The 19,477-nt window shown below is 51.8% G+C and overlaps 6 protein-coding genes across 6 annotated transcripts; 4 read left to right on the plus strand and 2 right to left on the minus strand.

The window, feature by feature from the left end:
- Positions 1-280: 280 nt before the first annotated feature.
- T069G_09477 (uncharacterized protein) lies at positions 281-4,756 on the plus strand (the record flags this gene model as incomplete). The annotated part of the gene is made up of 7 exons (XM_056176687.1): positions 281-285; positions 344-437; positions 494-803; positions 866-2,167; positions 2,232-3,992; positions 4,074-4,421; positions 4,464-4,756. 7 exons carry the CDS (start codon positions 281-283, stop codon positions 4,754-4,756), a joined length of 4,113 nt encoding a protein of 1,370 aa, XP_056025165.1.
- Positions 4,757-5,067: 311 nt separating this feature from the next.
- On the minus strand, positions 5,068-5,909 carry T069G_09478 (signal peptidase subunit domain-containing protein; the record flags this gene model as incomplete). Its single annotated transcript, XM_056176688.1, has 3 exons — positions 5,068-5,338; positions 5,406-5,687; positions 5,767-5,909. 3 exons carry the CDS (start codon positions 5,907-5,909, stop codon positions 5,068-5,070), a joined length of 696 nt encoding a protein of 231 aa, XP_056025166.1.
- A 1,498-nt stretch (positions 5,910-7,407) lies between these two features.
- On the plus strand, positions 7,408-10,908 carry T069G_09479 (uncharacterized protein; the record flags this gene model as incomplete). The annotated part of the gene is made up of 3 exons (XM_056176689.1): positions 7,408-7,432; positions 7,487-8,696; positions 8,751-10,908. 3 exons carry the CDS (start codon positions 7,408-7,410, stop codon positions 10,906-10,908), a joined length of 3,393 nt encoding a protein of 1,130 aa, XP_056025167.1.
- A 558-nt stretch (positions 10,909-11,466) lies between these two features.
- T069G_09480 (WD domain, g-beta repeat domain-containing protein) lies at positions 11,467-13,314 on the minus strand (the record flags this gene model as incomplete). Its single annotated transcript, XM_056176690.1, has 2 exons — positions 11,467-12,566; positions 12,633-13,314. 2 exons carry the CDS (start codon positions 13,312-13,314, stop codon positions 11,467-11,469), a joined length of 1,782 nt encoding a protein of 593 aa, XP_056025168.1.
- A 123-nt stretch (positions 13,315-13,437) lies between these two features.
- Positions 13,438-14,523, plus strand: T069G_09481 (proteasome subunit domain-containing protein; the record flags this gene model as incomplete). Its single annotated transcript, XM_056176691.1, has 4 exons — positions 13,438-13,472; positions 13,742-13,899; positions 13,960-14,209; positions 14,322-14,523. 4 exons carry the CDS (start codon positions 13,438-13,440, stop codon positions 14,521-14,523), a joined length of 645 nt encoding a protein of 214 aa, XP_056025169.1.
- A 2,513-nt stretch (positions 14,524-17,036) lies between these two features.
- Positions 17,037-19,099, plus strand: T069G_09482 (DEAD/DEAH box helicase domain-containing protein; the record flags this gene model as incomplete). The annotated part of the gene is made up of 2 exons (XM_056176692.1): positions 17,037-17,209; positions 17,272-19,099. The coding sequence occupies 2 exons, from the start codon at positions 17,037-17,039 to the stop codon at positions 19,097-19,099; spliced, it is 2,001 nt and encodes a 666-aa protein (XP_056025170.1).
- Positions 19,100-19,477: the final 378 nt, after the last annotated feature.

Genomic DNA, 19,477 nt, shown 5'->3' on the forward strand with positions numbered 1-19,477 from the left:
CAACAATCTCGTCGACTCCAGCTCCAGCTGCCTAGAAGCATCCTAATCGGATCAGCTACAGGCGCATCTGCAGGAGTTTCGGAGCCTTCTTTTCCTTGGTGTCTTGCGGGCGTTGTTCTCTGTTCCTGTCCCTGAGACACAGCGGTTGAATCTGCCAGCTTTGCGATATCTGGTGTTGGTTTTTCGGCGCCGTCGGGTATCTGCGGCTGCTTTCTCCTACTTGTTCGACGTATAATTCTTCTGCATTCTATTGGCGCAAAGCTGCCCGGCTGCTGGCATCATGGGGTTCGTTTCTTGGCTATGGAATCCTCTCGCTACTAATGCTGATACATGTGGCCTACAGTGTTCCCAAGTTCTTCAGATGGCTCTCAGAGCGCTATCCAGCTATCTCGCAAGTCATTGCCGAGAATCGAATTCCAGAATTCGACTGCCTCTATGTAAGCTGCTCTCAATACCGAATCACAACCCAGAGTCCTAACCCGTCTCCTCCCAGCTTGACATGAATGGAATTATCCACAACTGTACACACAAAGATGCGGGCGAAGATGCTACTTTCCGACTCAGCGAAGAGGAGATGTTTATTCGCATATTCAACTACATTGAGCATTTGTTCGGCAAGATTAAGCCTAAGAAGCTTTTCTTCATGGCAATTGATGGAGTAGCCCCTCGTGCGAAGATGAACCAGCAACGTGCCAGGCGTTTCCGAACTGCCTTGGATGCTGAAAAGGCTCGCGAGAAAGCGATCCAAGATGGAATAGAGCTCCCAAAAGAAGAGCCCTTCGACAGCAACTGCATTACACCAGGTTTGTCATGTCCCTCCACAGCCTCTTCAGCTCCAGAACTAACCATATATTCTCTTTTACAGGTACTGAATTCATGGCCAAGCTCTCCCAACAACTCCGATACTTTGTAAACAAAAAGGTCTCAGAAGACACCGACTGGCAAGGATGCGACATTGTCCTATCCGGGCATGAGGTTCCAGGTGAAGGAGAGCACAAGATTATGGAGTACATCCGAAATGCAAAGGCACAGCCAAACTACGATCCAAACGTTCGGCACTGTCTTTACGGCCTCGATGCCGATCTAATCATGCTGGGACTTCTCAGCCACGATCCTCACTTCTGCCTGCTGCGTGAAGAAGTTACATTTGGACGGGCATCCAAGACGAAGTCAAAGGAACTAGAACATCAAAATTTCTATCTGCTCCACCTCTGTATTGTGAGGGAATACCTGGAAATGGAATTCCAGGAGCTTCAGAATAAAGATGTTTTGGGTTTTCCATTTGATCTCGAAAGAGTCATTGATGATTTCATCTTGATGGCATTCTTTGTTGGAAACGACTTCTTGCCCAATCTTCCTGGCCTGCATATCAACGAGGGCGCTCTGGCAAAAATGTTCAGAATATATAAATCTGTGCTGCCACAGTGTGAAGGTTATATCAACGAGAATGGTGTTATCAACATGCCTCGTTTGCAACGCCTGCTCGACGAACTCAGCAAGACTGAGTTGGACCACTTTGAATATGAAGTTTCTGATCAGAAATGGTTTGCAGCCAAGCAAATGGAGAAGAAGCTCGAAGAGAGAAATGGGGCCAAACCCAGGTCTCAAAAGAACAACCAATTAATCATTACGTCGTTCCAAAGGGATTTGTGGAAGCAAAAGATTCGCCCTTTCATCTCAAACAGATCCCAACAGCCGCTGGATTTGGGGTCGGACCTCAAGGCAGAGGATCGAAAATTCGTCCAAGATCTTGCCGACTCCATGCATTTACAATGGTCTACTGAAGAAGACGAGGAGGGTAACCGTCGCCTTAAAATCGCATTCCCCCCTAAGAAGGAGAGCGATGATGACGACGATGATGACGAGGAGGGCAACCTCGCTGCCTACCGTGTCATGAAATCCTACGATAAGGCAACTGTTGTCGATGTCACGCCAGAAGATGCGCAAAAGCAATATGATGAATTGTACCAGCAGAAATATCAGGGCTGGAAGACCAAGTATTATCTACAAAAGTTCGAGGAGTGGCCTCAAGACAAGTATGAAGAAGAGCAAAAGCAGCTATGCGAGAACTATGTACAGGGTCTACAGTGGGTGCTGTATTACTACTACAAGGGAATTGCGTCGTGGCCGTGGTTTTACGCATATCACTATGCACCACTTACGTCGGGTAAGCATTGTCGCATTGATCTTATCGTACTATGGAACTCTCTGCTAACAGTTGTTTCTTAAAGATGTTACCAAGGGTCTTGGTGCCGACCTGAACTTCAAGAAAGGCCAACCTTTCAAGCCATACGAGCAGCTCATGGGTGTGTTGCCAGATCGAAGCAAGAAAATCGTGCCGACGGTCTATCACGATCTGATGACTAACCCAAATTCCCCCATCATCGATTTCTATCCGAGAGATTTTGAACTGGACATGAACGGCAAGAAAATGGAATGGGAAGCGGTGGTCAAGATTCCTTTCATTGAAGAGACACGTCTCCTCACTGCCATGAGGCCTAAGAATGAGCTTTTAAGCGACGACGAAAAGGCACGAAACGGCTTTGGAGTTGCCATCAAGTTCACCTACTCCCCAGAAGTGAATTTCGTCTATCCTTCTCCCCTGCCTGGAATCTTCCCGGAGATCCAATATTGCCGTTGCATTGAGAACATATTCGACCTACCCAATGTTGAGGGGCTTGAGTACGTCTCAGGGCTGACCAACGGAGCCTTGGTAAACATCAAGGCCCTTGCTGGGTTCCCGACAATGCATACGCTACCATACTCAGCACAGCTGGTGGAGGGAGCTGGAGTCAATGTTTTCCAGCAGGACAGCAGGAATCCAAGCGTCATTGTCACTCTTACCGATACGGAGATGCGCACAAAGGTCGGAACTTGGAAAGAGAAATTGGGAAAGCGCTGCTTCGTCGGCTATCCATTCCTTCAGGAAGCCAAGGTTATCAAGGTTCAAGATGAACTCTTTACCTACGAGTTGGCTGAGAATGAACAAGATGTCATCACAAAGGATCACAGTAATAGAGATGCTGCTGATTATGCAAAGGAGGCAGAGTTCTTGGAGAACTGGCATGCCAAGCGTCTAGGCATCACAGTTGGTCAGGTTGAATGCCTAGTCCACGTCCACATGCTCAAAGGCCTCATCAGAACAGAAGAGGGTGCTCTGATCAAGGAATATGCCGAAAACCCTAGCCTGCGCAAGGTATATGCATCGCAGACTATCGTGGAGGAGGTAGTCAACGAGGACGAACGCTTCATTGAAAGGCCAGCCCTCCCCATCGAAGAAGAGTTTCCGCAAGGCACAAGAGCTTTCTTCCTGGGCGAGTTCGCTTATGGCCGCCCATTGGAAGTGACGGGACACGTGAATGGAAAAGCAAATATTGTCGTGTCCGTTCCTAAGAACAAAGAGCCAGAGATCACCAAGCAGATGATCTTCCAAGCGGAGCGCAACAACCCATACACGCCTTCATACGCAATTGCCAAAAAACTAGGCATTCATCCCCTCATACTTAGCAAGATAACATCATCTTTCCAAGTTATCAGTTCCGCAGGATTGAAACTCAATCTGGGTCTCAACCTGAAGTTTGAAGGCCGAAAACTCAAGGTGTTAGGGTTCTCACGCAAGTCAGAGACGGGGTGGGAATTCTCTAACCAGGCTGTGAAACTGATTGCCGACTACATGGTGGCCTTCCCCGACTTCTTCGCGGCGATCCAAAGGGAGCCGCAGAAGAGCGAGACTTATGAAACCGACCTGTGGAACGATCCCAGCGTCGCAAACCAGAGGATTAAAGACATAGTGGCATGGCTGAAGAAGCAAGAAACTAGCAAGTTTGAGCGAGTTCCGCTGGATGCTGAGCAACTGGACTCAGAGGCTGTCATGGCCTTGGCCAAAGCCGGAGAGCAGCTGCACCAGGCGAGTCTAGAAGCGACTGCCAAGACTCTCAACTCTGTGCCTCGTACAGCCTTGCTGAAACCAGCGGACGCGGAAATGGTATTGGGTAACCAGTATTTTAAGTTGGGAGACCGAGTCACTTTTGTCGCCGCTGCTGGAAAAGTCCCCATTGCAACTCGGGGAACAGTAGCTGGTATTTCTCGCACCGCGACTGCTGTTCTCTTGGATGTCGTCTGGGATGTCCCCTTCATGAGCGGCACAACCCTTGGCGAGAGAGCCCCAATGTTCCGTGGGCAGACCGTGTCATCATCTACCGTGCTGAACACTACAAACTGGCAGGTCGTCTCTGCCTCATCCAAGTCCCGGCAACGACGCAATGTTCCAGCAACCGGGTCCACCGGATCGTACGGCTCGGTCGGTGTAACACAGTACAAGGACGCTCCTGCGCCTCCCGCTTTACGCGGCGGATGGCGTGGAGCTGCCACGGGCGAGTCTGGCCGTGGACAGAGCAGCCCCAATCGCGGCGCACGTGGAGGCAAGCCAAACCTACTGCACAGCACACTGGTCTATCGGCCAGGCTCACAAGGGGGACCCCCAGGAGGCGATGACGCGAACAAAGCTCAAAATGGCAATCATGTAAATGGGAGAGGCGGCAATGGCGGTGGCCGAGGTCAAGGGCGTGGTCGAGGCAATGGCGGCAACAGAGGCTCGGCTGCTCCACAAGCTGGAGGACGAGATTACTCCAACGTCCCGCCTCCGGCCAACCTTGAGGCATCGCGAGGTGGACGAGGCCGTGGCCGAGGAGGAAGGGGACGTGGCGGGGGTAACCCCAATCGCGGCCGTGGGGGGGCTATAGCGCACCAGGCTTAGGAAGACATACCTCTATGGCCCTCCTTCTCTAGGCTTGAAGTAAGAAGAAGATGGCGTTGAGCGCAGGATGTTGGGGTGCCTTGTGACGGATGAATGTAGCTATGACAACATGTCAGATTATATCTCGAACCATTACTTGAGTACGATGTGGCATGATAGGAGCAAGTTCAATCTGACTATAGCGGCACCTTAATATCATTGGCAATTTAACGTCGTGAATTGTTACTCTTAAAACCCTATACGTACTTCAAATTTTACATCTTTTTTATTTTTATTTTCTTTCGCTGCTATTCTTTTTAAATGGGGATATCTCAAGGCTTCTTGCCCTTGGTCTTGTTCTTTGTGTTGTTCTTGTCCTTGCTATCCTTAGTCTTGAGAGCAGGGAGCGTGAACCGATCACTGATCCCGCCCTTCATGGCATTCCAAGCACCGAACGACTTGTCCATATTCCACGTCAAAAGCCCGACCCAGGGCTGGACGTTGTAATGTAGCTTCAGGGTCACGTCGGCAGTCTCTGCGATCTTGCCGCTAGGGTGGGTGATTTGGTACTTGGGCTTCTGGTTCTTGAGCTTGAGTATTCCTCTGCAATCGCCAGCGTTAGTTGACTTCGGGGGACAATACATGCACGCATAGAGTGTTCAAAACATACCGCTCAGGCGCAATGCTCTTGCCTTCGGCACTTCTCTTGAGCTTCTTCATGGCCACGGGGCCAATGTTCTGTAAGTGGTCGGCACTGGGGTTGGTGATGATGCTATCCCAGATGACGGCGGAGTTGTTGGTGTTGCCGGGGCCGGTCCAGTCTGCCGTTACGTATACAAAAAGCTGCTTCGTGTTCCATGTGAAGAGGGAGGAGAGGTCAGCCTCTAGAGAGAAGCGGATGATGGCATACTCTTCCTTTTTCGAAGAGTAGTAATGGGGTCGGCCCTTGACACTGTTGATTCGGGAAAGACGAAGAATGGGTTAGATGGGTCAATGTATAATAGATGTTGTTCTGTTGGAATCACACGTACACTTGAATGTTGTCCGTCTTAATGACACCGCTGGGAGAGCGAGTAGAGCCTAGATCTGTGGCGGCGATGAATGCGCCCAGGACGAAGGCAACTGTTGTGAAGAAGCCAAAGACATTCTGGAGACGGGTGAAGGAGCTGTGCATGCTGGGCAACAATCTGTAGCGCCGGCAGGACGCAGCAATTGGGGTCGAGATTCGTCAATTAGCAGGAGTTCCGGCGTTGTGGAGAGAGTGAGGCTGCCGATTCCCATGTGGATGCTGCTGTATTATAGCCAAGCTTTAGTAGCTTAATAGGACACGTCGCTGGGGCGGGAGTTGGGAGTGTCAGCCTTGCAGCCGGGTCTTGCCGTTCATTGGATGATTAGAGGAGGCTGCAGCTAGCGATGGACGCATCTAATTTGATAGCTCAAAGTCACTTTCATGTATCGATCGATGCGACTAAAGCCAAGATGGGTTGCACTTGGTACTAAGAGACAGCCCACCTTTTTTCCCCCGTCATCTTGGGCGGAGTGTCGCTTCACATGATTTGTATTGATCCGTCTCCAGGTGTTGAACAGTGCAGCTCTTTATCCGCCTCTCTCCGTGATATCGCTACCAACCCGGTACGAGTGACCTCTCCCATGCCAGCCTCCCCTCCTCTCCTTCTTCTCCCTTTCTCCGAACCAGGAGCCCGAGAGCCCTGGCAGTGAACGCAACCAGCTGGAATCGCTGCCAACGCGATAAAAGCCCAGCGCCCCGTTGCTTACTCGCATAGCATCGATAGAGCGCCGCTTGAACTTGAACAATGCGACCACAACCGACGACGCCATGTCCCTCTGCGACGACGATAAGCCGCCCAGCGTGACCACAGCCGCGAGAGACGATGCTGCAGGGCCCAAGGCAAGTAAATAGAAGCATTTGATGGAAGAATTGAAGGAAGCATCGTCACCCAGCCTTGCTATTCAGTCTTAAGACGCGCTGCCGATTTATCTACCCTCTCTATTTTTATTCCTCGACACTTTTTTTCCCTTCCATCTCATCCTTGGTCTTATTTTCCTCAAAATAGCACTGAGCCTTCCTGGGCGAGTCCCCTAGTGGAGGCTCCAAGGCGCGTGGGCCCTGACGCGCTGTGACGCAGTAGGCTATGTCCACTAACTTGCGCCAGCTCACCACACCACCTGCGCTATGGCCGCTACCTCTGATTTCCAAATTCTGCCTGCCCTGCCTGTGCTGTGGCCACGGGCCGATTTTGCCATTTCATCGTGGACCCCTCCACTAATGTCTAGAATATGCATAGACCCAACCACTATCGCCGTCGTTGCCAAAGATTCATGTCCATGTGCAGCCAGAATTTGTAGCTGTCGGGGCCCCAAAGTAAGCCCATCGCCTCTCTTCCTCTTCACCTCCCGGTCATCCTTCAAGCATGTGCTGAACTCGACTAGGCTGCCCGAATCGGCGCCAAGCGTCGCTAGCCGAAATCCCATCGAAGCCGTTGAAGAAAAATTGCCAGACAGTCACGAGGACCAAGGCAGCGATAGGAAGCCGACGACGAAACCCTTGGAGTATGTGAACTCTGTTGACGCCCAATGATTGCCACTCGCGGCTAAGCTCAGGATCTTTTCCCGCTGACTTTGTCTCAGCGCTTTTGCACGCTACCTATCAGATGCAAACTCGTTTCCAGATTATGGGTAAGGCTTCGATTCCATCTGATCACCTTCTTTCCTGATTACTGACTTGAACAGGGACCGGAGTCGCAGATCTACCATGGGTCCGGAACGGCTGGTTGGTCATGACATTCGTTGATGGGGCGTTCTGCAGAGTACTGACAGCCAGCGAGCAGAAACAGATCAACAGGCTGGTGGCCAAACCAGTCAATACCCTCAGCGTGCGACGATTCGAGAGCCACAACGAACCAGATGTACCGTCTGCCAAGCGTCAAAAGAAAGACGGTGCGCGACCATGCGACTCAACAATGAGCCCATATTTCACGACACCTCGGGCGAAAAAGAACAGCGAGCTTCACGACGTCCGCGTTGAGCCGGACGAAATATATGATATTAGAAGTAGTTCAAGCGCGGGAAATGCAGGCGCCAGCAATCTGTCACTCCTCGAATATCGGAACGTACTGCCGCCGAGTAAGAAAGGAAGTCGGCGACGTAGAAGCCGGACCGGGCTGAATTCGAGTTCCCAGCAGCGCGATCCGGTTGACTCCAGTTCTGGTCCCTATCGACTTCCCACGATTTCTACAAAGCGAACACTTATATCTACAATCTCGGACAGCCCAGATGTCCTCAATTCTGAAAAGCCACCTTCTAGGGTTCCGGAGGCAGTTTCTGATATCTCTCCGCTTTTCAATGCAAAAAGAGAACGACCACATCGTCCTGGAGACAACTTTGGACGTCAGTTCAAACGGCAAAAGCCGTCAACAGCCAAGGAGACCATCGACATTTCGGAAGATGAACTTCAGGCCGATTCTGCCAAGCAGAAGGCCCCGAACGAAAGAGAAAACGCAATCTCACGATCCTCTGGCACTGCGGGTGGCTTTAGCAAGAATCCTATGCGAGGTGACATCCAACACACGATTTTTGGGAAAAGGTCACGCCGGCCACGATCCGAAATGATAGCCATAACCAGGGCAGTCTGTGGGAAATGGGTCTATAATCGCGGCGACCGTTCCGGTGCAGTCTTTTTGCATCGAGAAGGAAAGGAGGGCAAAAAACTTGACCCAGTATTCGAAAATGGTCAAGTATCAGGCGAACATGCTTGGCTGGGCGTTGATCTAGATCAAGTTCGTTCCTTTGGAGTTTCAGAGGTGCCGAACCGTTATGGTTTCGTCTCACGCTCGCAATCGGGAGATGCAGGCCCAAAGCTTTATCTGGAATTTGAAAACCATGATGGCATCGAGGCATTCTGCCACGCTCTCAAGTCTGTGTCCATCCCAGAGAAATTCATGTACGTTCTATTTATTCCTTTAGCTGAATCGTGTTACTGACTTGACTGCTACAGCGCTGAACTCGAAAAAAGGGCCGAGAGAGCGTTCGACGAGGCAAGGAGCTGGATAGCTTCAAATAGCCCTCCCAAGTACAGCAGCCTAATATTTGCCCAAGACAAGAGAGAAAACGATACAGACCTAGCACCCTCAAACCCAGATGGACGCCCAGGATCGACGCGCGCAAAGCTAAAAGACAACTTAATACAGTCAGCCAAGAGTTTGAATGATTCTGATGCTTTGCAGCGAAAAGACAACTTAATACAACCAGCCAAGGATTTAGATGATTCTGATACTCTGCGGCGAAGAGACAACTTAATACAGTCAACCAAGAGTTTAGATGATTCTGATGCTTTGCAGCGAGTTGAGGAGATGCTAGATTCCGATACCCGTCGATCTACGAGATCATCCGCTCCGACTACTCGCTATCGCATGCCGTCCCCGGTAGGCTGGACACAAGTTAACCCGGACTGGCATGAATCGTGGCAGGCACCGCTCGTATTCCCCCCAACTGGAAAGAATAGAGCGACGGTGGATAAGATTGACATTCCCAGACTAGATGAGAATGAATTCTTAAACGACAACCTCATCAACTTTTACATCCGATACCTTGAGCACAAGTTGGAAAGAGAAAGGCCGGAACTGCTGCGCAAAGTCTACTTTTTCAGCACCTTCTTCTTTGAAAAGTTAAGGTCTACAAAGGGCAAGATTAATTATGACGGTGTTAAAGCGTGGACTGCCAAGGTAGATTTGCTATCTTATGACTACATCGTTGTGCCCGTCAACGAACATGCTCACTGGTATCTGGCCATTATTTGCAATGTTCCCAATGCCATCCAATCCACCTGGGAAGGGAAAAGCTCAGAAACATTGACAAATTCAATGTCCAATGCCATAGAAGTAACAGATACGCCCAGCTCCCCCAGATTATCGACGGTTGAGAGAGATTTGACAGAAATCTCCTTGGAGGATGGAACTACGGCGACTGGAAAGCAAAAAGAAGAGACAGCTGAGGTATCGCGATCGCCTCCTAAGAAGAGGAAATCTGCAGGCGCTACATCGTCCAAATTTGACCCTTCACAGCCGAGAATCATCACCCTTGATTCACTCGGTGGGCCACACGCCCCAACCTGCAAAGCGTTGAGGGAATACTTGATCGAAGAAGCAAAGACAAAGAAGGGGATAGAGTTGACAACAGTTCCCGCAGGCATGACAGCTAGAGGAATACCCGAGCAAAACAACTTTTGCGATTGCGGCGTCTTCATTCTGGGCTATATGCAAGAGTTCTTGGTAAACCCTGATGAAGCTGTGCGTAAGCTACTGATGAAGGAAGAACTTGGATGGAATATTCGTCCGTCTGAGATGCGAAATCGCATAAGAGGGCTACTCTTTGATCTTCAAGGCGAACAACAAGAGCACCACAAGCAACTCGAAAAGGAAAAAAGGCTCCGCAGGGCGAAGAAAAGGTCCATGGCCCCATCGAGCCCGCGAAGCTCTTCACCGGTCAGATCGGTAGTAATGTCACCCCTAGTACCAAAGCTGCCGGGTGCATTTCCATCAGATTCTCCAGAGAGTAAGCCAGTACCAGAGACAGCGCTTTCGGCATCAGAATCTATACAAGAAACCGACGGCTCGGAAGGCAAAGGCTCGAACGACAATGCGTCTCATGAAGCTCGTGAGAAGCCAAATACATTCGAAGAATTCCGATTCATAACTCCCTTGCCTGGATCGAGCATCAGCCCCCCAAACACAAAGGACAAAACCCTTATCGGCACTTCCTCTTCAATCCCCAGACTTGACAGCCGCTCCAGTAGAGTTGTCGTAGAGCTGAAATCTGCAAGGGGGTATGACAAGAGCGAGTTTGAAGAGCCAACTTTGCTCGACGACGATGAGGTCCAGATTGTGAAAGAGCCATACGCGCAAAAGGGCAGCTCAAAGGCTACAGAGACACGCAGGCGTCGACACTCTTCAGTGGAAGTGGTAGAGGCAACAACAAGTCGACCAACTTCATCCTCTCGGATGCAAAATCAGGAGAACAAGCCTTCCGTCCATACTTCGCCTCGGTTGAAACCGCGTCAGTCTATTGAATACGACAGTGACCATAAGACCCGCGGAGAACCCAAATATGATGGCATAGACAGATCGGGTAAATCTTCTGGCCAAACAGTATTATAATTTATTCTTCTGGCATTTATTTATTTTTTTTTTCTTCATTCTCATTCTATATTTGTTCTACGGAAATACCAAGTGACCCGTCATTTCATTGCGAAGGGTACACATTGCTGAGACAAGGGGAGTTGTGGACAAACTTTCACTCTGAATTTGTTGCTTCCATGCCGTATGCGTTTGCGGGTTTTAAGGAGAAATACGGTTGAGCATAGCAAGGAGCGTCTTTCATAATTGGCTTTTTTTCTTTCACTTTTTTGCAGCCTTGTGGGAAGTCAACTATGCAGATGGGGACAGGTTTGCTGAATTCGATACCTGGCTGGCTAAAATATCATGTTGGCGATATAAATGCAGCCGGAAGCGAGGGAGAGAGATATAACACAAGATAGAGTAATGAACAAAGAAGAAAACCCCTTCCGAGCGTTGAGAACCCCCATAAGATGATCATCACGGTGTTTGTATACATGCATATTTATGTGCCCCTCTTTCAAAAACGTGAAAAGAAAATATTATATACATGAACCCGATGCTGTACGAAAAATTGGACTTTGCTATTATGTACCCTTTCTATGATTTTGCTGCTTGATGCTTTTCTTCGCCCTCGTCTGAGCCGTCCCCTTCTTCCTCTTCTTGGTTATGTACGCCGTTGGTGGATGCTTTTGGGATTTTGGGGATCTCAAACACTACTCCGCCGTTTCTCACGCCTTTGCCTTTGCTCACGCTCCATCTTCCTAGGCGGTGGTCCTTGGCCACGGCAGCGACGATGCAGACGCCGTCTTGGCCGCGGTCGCCGCGCTCAAACACGGCGATGTCGTTGATGACGCCGTGGACGGATCGGGGGTGCGAATTTTCCTTTGCGTTGTTCTTGGAGGAGGACGCGCCGTTGGGCTGGCCTTCGGCGTTGGCGTCTGCCAGCTTGTCAGAATCGTCCGGGGAGCCGCCGAGGGTGGCGACGAGGTCAATCTTCTTCTTGTCCTCTGACAGCCGCCACACGCGCACGTGGCCGTCCCAGCTCCCGCTGAGGATGACGTCGGAGTAAGGGATGGTCTTGAGGGCCGTGATCCAGCGAGGGAGAGGGGCGGGGACGGCCTTGCGGTCCGGCTTGACCTCGGCGGACGCGGCCTCGGGTTTGAGCGGCGGGTCGAGGCCGTGGGCGAGGGGCTGGATGTAGACGGGCTTCTTCTTGGAGACGCTCCAGAGGGCGAGGCTGCCGTTGTCGCTGCCGGTGACGAAGAGCTCGTCGTCAATCATGGCGATACGGTCCATGCTGCCCTCGTGGAGGAGCGACCGGGGGTTGATGCCGGGCTGTGGCTTCTTGTCCACCGCGCCGCCGCGGAAGACTAGCTGTGTCTCCTCGGCCACCTTCCATAGTCGGGCCGTCCTGTCACGGGCGCCGACACTGACACAGCGGTCCTGAGCGAGGGCGTCGATGTCGAGGATCTCGTCCTGGTGGCCGAACAGCGTCTCAATATAGGCCAGCTCGTCCAAACTCCAGACCTTGACAGTTCGGTCTTTGGAGCACGAGTAAAGCTGATTTGTGCCCCTCCGGAACGCCAGTCCTGTTACGGCGTCGCGGTGATGTGTGAAGACCTTGATTGGCTTGAGAGTTTCGGCGTCGTAGACGATGATTTTCTTGTCCTTGCCTCCGGTGACAACAAACTTGCCATCTGAGGAAGCCGCAACAGCTAGGATATTGCCCACGTGTCTCTTATAATCCTTATCATTTTGCTTGCCCGCATTTCCCTTGATCCACATCTCCAATTCGGGCCTCTTTTTGGGCGGTGCCGGTGGCTTCTTCGGTTTCCGTTTTGTTGTCTGAGGGTACTGATGCTGAGGGAGGTCCTGTATCCTCCACTTGTGCAGGAAGAGATCTTTGGTGGTGGTGTATACGTATGGCGCGCAGGCGGCAATGGATGTGACAGAGTTTGTGTTTGATCTGAAGAATGTTTGGCGGACGCTCTCAAAGGCCAATTCCTGGGCCAATTGACGGTAAACTTTTCCTTTCGACTCGGCGACGTCTTCTTGTAGCCTCTCGGCGATTAGATCTCGATCAATCTCCGCGGCGTCGAATCCAACCTCGTCCACGTGCTCCTTGACGTTGTCCAGGTAGCGCTCAGCCAACCGCAGTCGCTTCTCGGCGGCGGTTTCGCCCTCGTTTTCAGAGTCATTGTCGTCTTCGTCGTTGGTCGCGTCGGAGGCGCTCAACTGGCTCTCGTCATCTTCAGAGTCGCTGCCCGAGATTGACTCGTCGTCACGCTCAACTCGCTTCTTGCTGGAGGCTGCAGGTTTCGCGGCCGGCTTCGCAGATCTCGCAGAGGACTTGCCGGATGATTTTGTAGCGGCGACTCTCTTCTTGGGCGCTTCAGGACCTGCAGGCCTCTTCCTCTTTCCAGGAACTGTGAAAAACGACGACATTGTGGCTCAATCCGCCCGGCCTGCTATCCCACTATGTGCGGTCGACCTTCTGCCATTAAACCCGTCTTGAAAAAAAAAAAAAGTTCGAGATGGATTGGCCCACTGAACTTTTCGGGGCCCACCATGTCTCGCGGCGGCGAATCACACGACAGGCCCGGGTTATAGTGCTTCCGGCCCAGGGCGGTCAGCTCTGGCACAAGCAAACGGGCAAGTGGGCGGTTCGTTGACGCGCAGCGCTACAGCCTAGCGGGACGAGGTAGCTCTGGCTGCTGCCGCCGGTGGGCTGTAACTGTAACTGGAATTGAGGGCAGTTCGAATCTCTGCAGCTCCAACAAGATACATCATACCCTAACACACACAGTCATCATGTCAGTACCTGCGAATGCGCCTCGTCTGCGGCTTGTGATGGCTAACAAACTGTCTCTAGGGAGGTTCTTCTGGGAATTACGGGCAAGGACTTTACTCTCATCGGCGCCTCCAAAGCTGCCATGAGGGGAGCCACCATCCTCAAGGCATCCGACGACAAGACAAGGGCGTTGAACAAGCACACTTTGCTGGCTTTCTCTGGCGAAGCTGGCGATACAGGTGAGCTACCCCTCGGGTACTGATGCTGTCCGGAGCACAGGAGTTTTAACGGTGTCCCAGTACAATTCGCCGAATACATCCAACGAAATGCCCAACTCTACTCCATGCGCAACGAGACCGAGCTGTCACCCTCTGGCCTCGCCCACTTCGTCCGAGGAGAACTCGCCACCAGCCTCCGATCCCGAAACCCATACAACGTAAATCTCCTCATGGGAGGAGTTGATCCCATTACCGGCAAGCCCTCTCTATACTGGCTGGACTACCTAGCGTCGTTGGCGGAGGTACCGTACGCAGCACACGGTTATGCGCAGTATGTGCTTTGTTTCCCGGTTGTCAGGCAGCTCTGGGCATTAGAGCTACAGCTCTGAACCATCTGCCTCATGTTTTCCAGGTTTGCTAACTGCTGGCTACTCTCTGAATAGATACTACTGCCTGTCTCTTCTTGACAAGCACCACCACCCAGACATTACACTAGGACAGGGAATCAAGCTTATGACGATGTGCATAGATGAGCTGAAGCGTCGACTACCGATCGACTTCAAGGGAATGGTGGTCAAGGCAATCAAGGCAGACGGAATTGTCGATATAGAATTCGACGACGACCGTATTGTGAAAAGCGCATAAGCAAGAACAGCGGGTGCTGGAGAAGGGATGGCGTGTATCACTAGAAACTGGCTTGAGCTTGGTAATTAATATACGGCCGCTTCTTCCGGTTCATTCTTCATCAATTTCGTCATGCGACTGGTCAAGGGTTGGCGAATGCAGGGCGAGAAGAGGTATACAGTGCCTAGTAGTCGCTGTGGGGGCGACAAGGAGTATACGGTAACTCTGGAAGTTTGCTGGATGATGAATATGCCATATAGAACTGCTGCTGTGGATGCTTTTTTTCAATGATTGGCATCTTTTGCACCATCGCAGTGTGTATTATTCTTGTAGCGGCCGACTTATAGCCATACCTGAGTGATAGTCTAGTCTCCATACGGCTGCATGCGAGTGTAAGAATGGCCGGATGTCTGCACGTAGTTTCGATCGCAAATGAAACTTGCCTCTGTGCTTTGTATCGAACTGAGCTCCCAAATGCCAGGCACGTTTTAGTTACAGTACCGAACCCGACTTTTTTGTCGAGTTTCACCATGGCGGCTATGAGACATTTCAGCAGTGATACCTTGGTTTCAAACGCAGCCTGGATACTTGCTATATCTCATTCGTGTTATACTTCAAATTTCTCCGTACATCCACCGTCTGGAATCGTTTGTGTTTTACAGTTCCCCTTTCTCAATGCGTAAGCTGCGATTTGTGGGACATTTTACCACCTTGTAGCATCAATCCAATATCAGCTGGCCTACCTTGGTATTCATCAATGAATATGTGTCTGCCAGTGCATCTATCAACCTGTGCAAAAGATGGAATTCTGCATTTATCTGTATACCAGCGCCAGGCGCACATGCGGTGCTGGGATAGTATGGGGTCTCATGTTAGATACAGGCAGGTGGCAGTGATCGGATCTCCTTGGGTTGAATCACCGGTACCTGGCAAGGGCCCTGGTCAAACCTTGAATCCTCCCATGTTACGGAGGGTACAGTAATACTGACGTAGACAGCCTTGAATGCTTTGCCATGGCCACTCCGCGGTAGTTTGCGATTCAAATCATAAGAGCCCTTTTTAACTTTTCTTATACTGAGCAGGCATGGTGGGTACTAAATTGCTGCTGTTTGTTCAATGAAATCGCCCCCGTTACTGGGATAAACCCGCTGTTCCTGGCACGGACGAAGATCTGGAAAATTCCCCCACCTGTCAGAGCAAGCCATCCAGGTCTTGAATCGGCGGGGATCTGTGCCGCATTACAGGGCGTCCCCTCCGCTACAAGAAGCACTGCAGAGTTGTGTTAGGATTGATTCCATTCATCAATGATGATTCAGTTCGAAAATCATTATGTAGTGTGGTCGTATAGCTGCAAGGGTTTGCAGCGTTGGCCTGCCTCCTTTTGATTGCAGCGCATGTCATCCACGAATGCGCGTGTACATGTCCGTCCCACTTCTGCAGGTGGACGAGGCGGTATTCACTTGAGCTGCACTGTACCTACCTATCGGTGTAGGCACGTAGGCATCAAACGAATAATATGCTTTGTGTTGATTATTAGGGCCCCTTGCTGGTTGGTCCGGATACAGCACTAACACTAGCATATTCATACAGTAGAAGTGTCGTAATGAACAGGCTGGCACATGTCAGGCATCATGATAAGGGTCTAGACGCCAAGACGAGACGAAAGAACCCGACATTCCCCAAACCTTCTGGCCTGGCACCAATCCGAACAAATGCCATTTCCCGAAAGTCTCTGTCTCTAGACCGGCAGCCAGCCTCGCTGACCCCGAAACACTAAATCCCCCGTAGTGGCGATTCGGATAGAAGCCATGAGAATGTTCAACTGCCAGAAGGGAGGAAACCATCGGTCTGCCCAGTAACGTCACAAGCCACAGCGCCACGGCCCTGCGAGGGATGGCCTAGGTAGCGGACAGGTACCGCAGCACTGGCGCCCCGTGCAGGGACAACTCCGAAATGCGCACAAACACGTGATGCAGTACTTGTAGAGTACTCCCTCGGTGGCTTGCATCCTAAAAATCTCTGACCCCCCTCGGGCACTAGCCGCTTTCTGGTCCGCCTGGAGACTAATTTTTTTCTCGCCTTCGCCTCAAAGGCTCGCCGTCCCTTTTCTTCTTTTCTTTCCCACAACTCTACCCTCCCAACACACAAACCTCTCCTCATCTCCATCTCCCTCTCTTTTTTTCATCCTCATACTTCCTCGAGGCATTTTCGTCTTTCCTTGGTCTTTCCTTTGAAGATTCTGCGTGTTCTTCGACGGAAAGTGCAAGCACAAGTTTTTTACGCGTGCCCAATTTAATACAAGTCGGAGAAAAAGAAAAAAACAAAAAACAAACAGGGAACTCTTGTTCTTCCCGTTTCTTTCTCTTCGTGTTTTCTGTCTTCATTTTTGCGGACAGGCTTCCCTACTTCACTCTCATTCATTTTGCGAGGGTGATTTCTGATCGACCAAGTTCGACGATTACATTCGCGATTTGCGAACAAAAAAGTTCACTACGACGATTCAAGTCCCTATTCACCGGAACCCAACTTCCAATATGGCGGACCAACTCAACATGAACGGCCTCAACCTTGGCGGTGATGGTGGTCAAGCGGCTTCCCAGGCTCGCTCCTACATCCCGCCTCACATGCGTGGCCGTCAAAGCGCCGCTCCCCCTGTCCAAGACGGCGCCCCTCCTGCCGCCGGTTTGAACAACAGCTCCTGGGCTGGGTAAGTGCAGAGCACATCATCTCTACTTCGCAACTGAACAACGTAACTAATATTGATAACAGTAACAACCAAGGCTACAGCGGCGGTCGACAGGGCGGTGGCAACTGGAACGGCGGCGAGGGCGGTTATCAGAACAACCGCCGCGGCGGTGGTGGCGGCTGGGGTGGTCGTGGAGGCTACTCTGGCGGTGGTGGTGGTAACTTCGAAGGACACGGCGGCGGTAACCACGCTGCCCGTGGCTCTGGAGATGGACAGTGGCGAGACGGAAAGCACGTTCCCGGCCCAGCTAACCCCCGTGTCGAGCGTGAGCTCTTTGGCACCGCCGACGATCCTTCCAAGCAGCACACCGGTATCAACTTTGAAAAGTACGACGATATCCCTGTTGAAGCCTCGGGTCGCGACGTCCCCGAGCCTGTCAACCAGTTCACTACCCCCCCTCTCGACGAGCACCTTTGCCGTAACATCGAGATGGCCCGCTACAAGGTCCCTACTCCCGTTCAGAAATACTCTATTCCCATCGTCATGGGTGGTCGTGATCTCATGGCTTGTGCCCAGACTGGTTCTGGCAAGACTGGTGGTTTCCTTTTCCCCATCCTTTCTCAGGCCTTCATCCACGGTCCTTCTGCTGTCCCCGCCAACGCTGCTGGACAGTTTGGTCGTCAGCGCAAGGCCTACCCCACCTCTCTCATCCTTGCCCCCACTCGAGAGCTGGTTTCTCAGATCTACGAGGAGTCCCGAAAGTTTGCCTACCGATCTTGGGTCCGCCCTTGCGTGGTGTACGGTGGTGCCGATATTGGCTCTCAGCTTCGCCAGATTGAGCGCGGATGCGACCTTCTTGTTGCCACCCCCGGAAGACTTGTGGATCTCATAGAGCGAGGCCGCATCTCCCTGTGCAACATTAAGTATCTTGTGCTCGATGAGGCCGATCGCATGCTGGACATGGGTTTCGAGCCCCAGATCCGCCGTATTGTTGAGGGTGAGGACATGCCCAACGTCGCTGACCGACAGACTCTCATGTTCTCGGCCACCTTCCCTCGCGACATCCAGATGCTCGCCAGAGATTTCCTCAAGGACTACGTTTTCCTGTCCGTTGGTCGTGTTGGTTCTACCTCTGAGAACATCACCCAAAAGGTCGAGTTCGTCGAGGACATTGACAAGCGCTCTGTTCTCCTCGATATCCTCCACACCCACGCTGGTGGTCTGACCCTCATCTTCGTCGAGACCAAGCGCATGGCCGACTCTCTGTCCGACTTCCTCATCAACCAGAGCTTCCCTGCCACCTCCATCCACGGAGACAGGACCCAGCGTGAGCGTGAGCGTGCTCTCGAGTTCTTCCGCAACGGACGCTGCCCCATCCTGGTGGCCACTGCTGTTGCTGCTCGTGGTCTTGATATCCCCAACGTCACCCACGTCATCAACTACGACCTTCCCACTGATGTCGACGATTACGTCCACCGAATTGGTCGTACCGGCCGTGCTGGAAACACTGGTATTGCCACCGCCTTCTTCAACCGCGGCAACCGTGGTATTGTCCGCGAGCTCATTGACCTTCTCAAGGAGGCCAACCAGGAGATCCCTCCCTTCCTTGAGGCTATCGCTCGTGAGTCCTCCTTCGGCGGCGGCGGTCGTGGCGGTCGCTCTCGCCCTGGCGGCGGTGGCCGTGGCAATGCCAACCGAGATTTCCGCAAGTTTGGCGGTGGCGGCTTCGGTGGTAGCGGCGGCGGCGGCGGCTTCAGCAACCCCCAGCAGGGTGGTGGCTTCAGCAACTATAGCGGAGGGTCTCAGGGAGGCTCTGGCTATGGCGGCGGCGGCGGCTACGGAGGCGGTTACGGCAACGGTGGCAGCTACGGCAACCCCGGCGGTGCTGGAGCCCAGTCCTCGTGGTGGTAAATACTCACGCTCTCTCGTGATGGGCATATCGCTGTGTCTATCATTGTGGCTCCGGTTTCAGCCACTACTCTTTTTTTTTTCTCGTTTTCACTTTTCTCTTATCGTCATTTATTCTATTTGCGCATCAATTTTGCTTTGATAAAATCGGTTATTTCACATTTACGCATCATGTCATTTGTTTTCGACGACACGGCGGCATCATGACCTGCGAAGGCGGAAGAGTGCCTTTTTTTTATTTGCTGCAAAGGGCAGTAACGGTCAGGGGCATTTCACGACGCATGTGATAGATTGCATTTCTTTTGATTTCAGCATCCTCCCTCGCTTGATACCCTTAGACCGAGAATAGAGGAACTTAACGACGCTGGCAGAACGTGTGGT

Source organism: Trichoderma breve, chromosome 6, assembly GCF_028502605.1.
Source record: "Trichoderma breve strain T069 chromosome 6, whole genome shotgun sequence".
Classification (NCBI taxonomy): domain Eukaryota; kingdom Fungi; phylum Ascomycota; class Sordariomycetes; order Hypocreales; family Hypocreaceae; genus Trichoderma; species Trichoderma breve.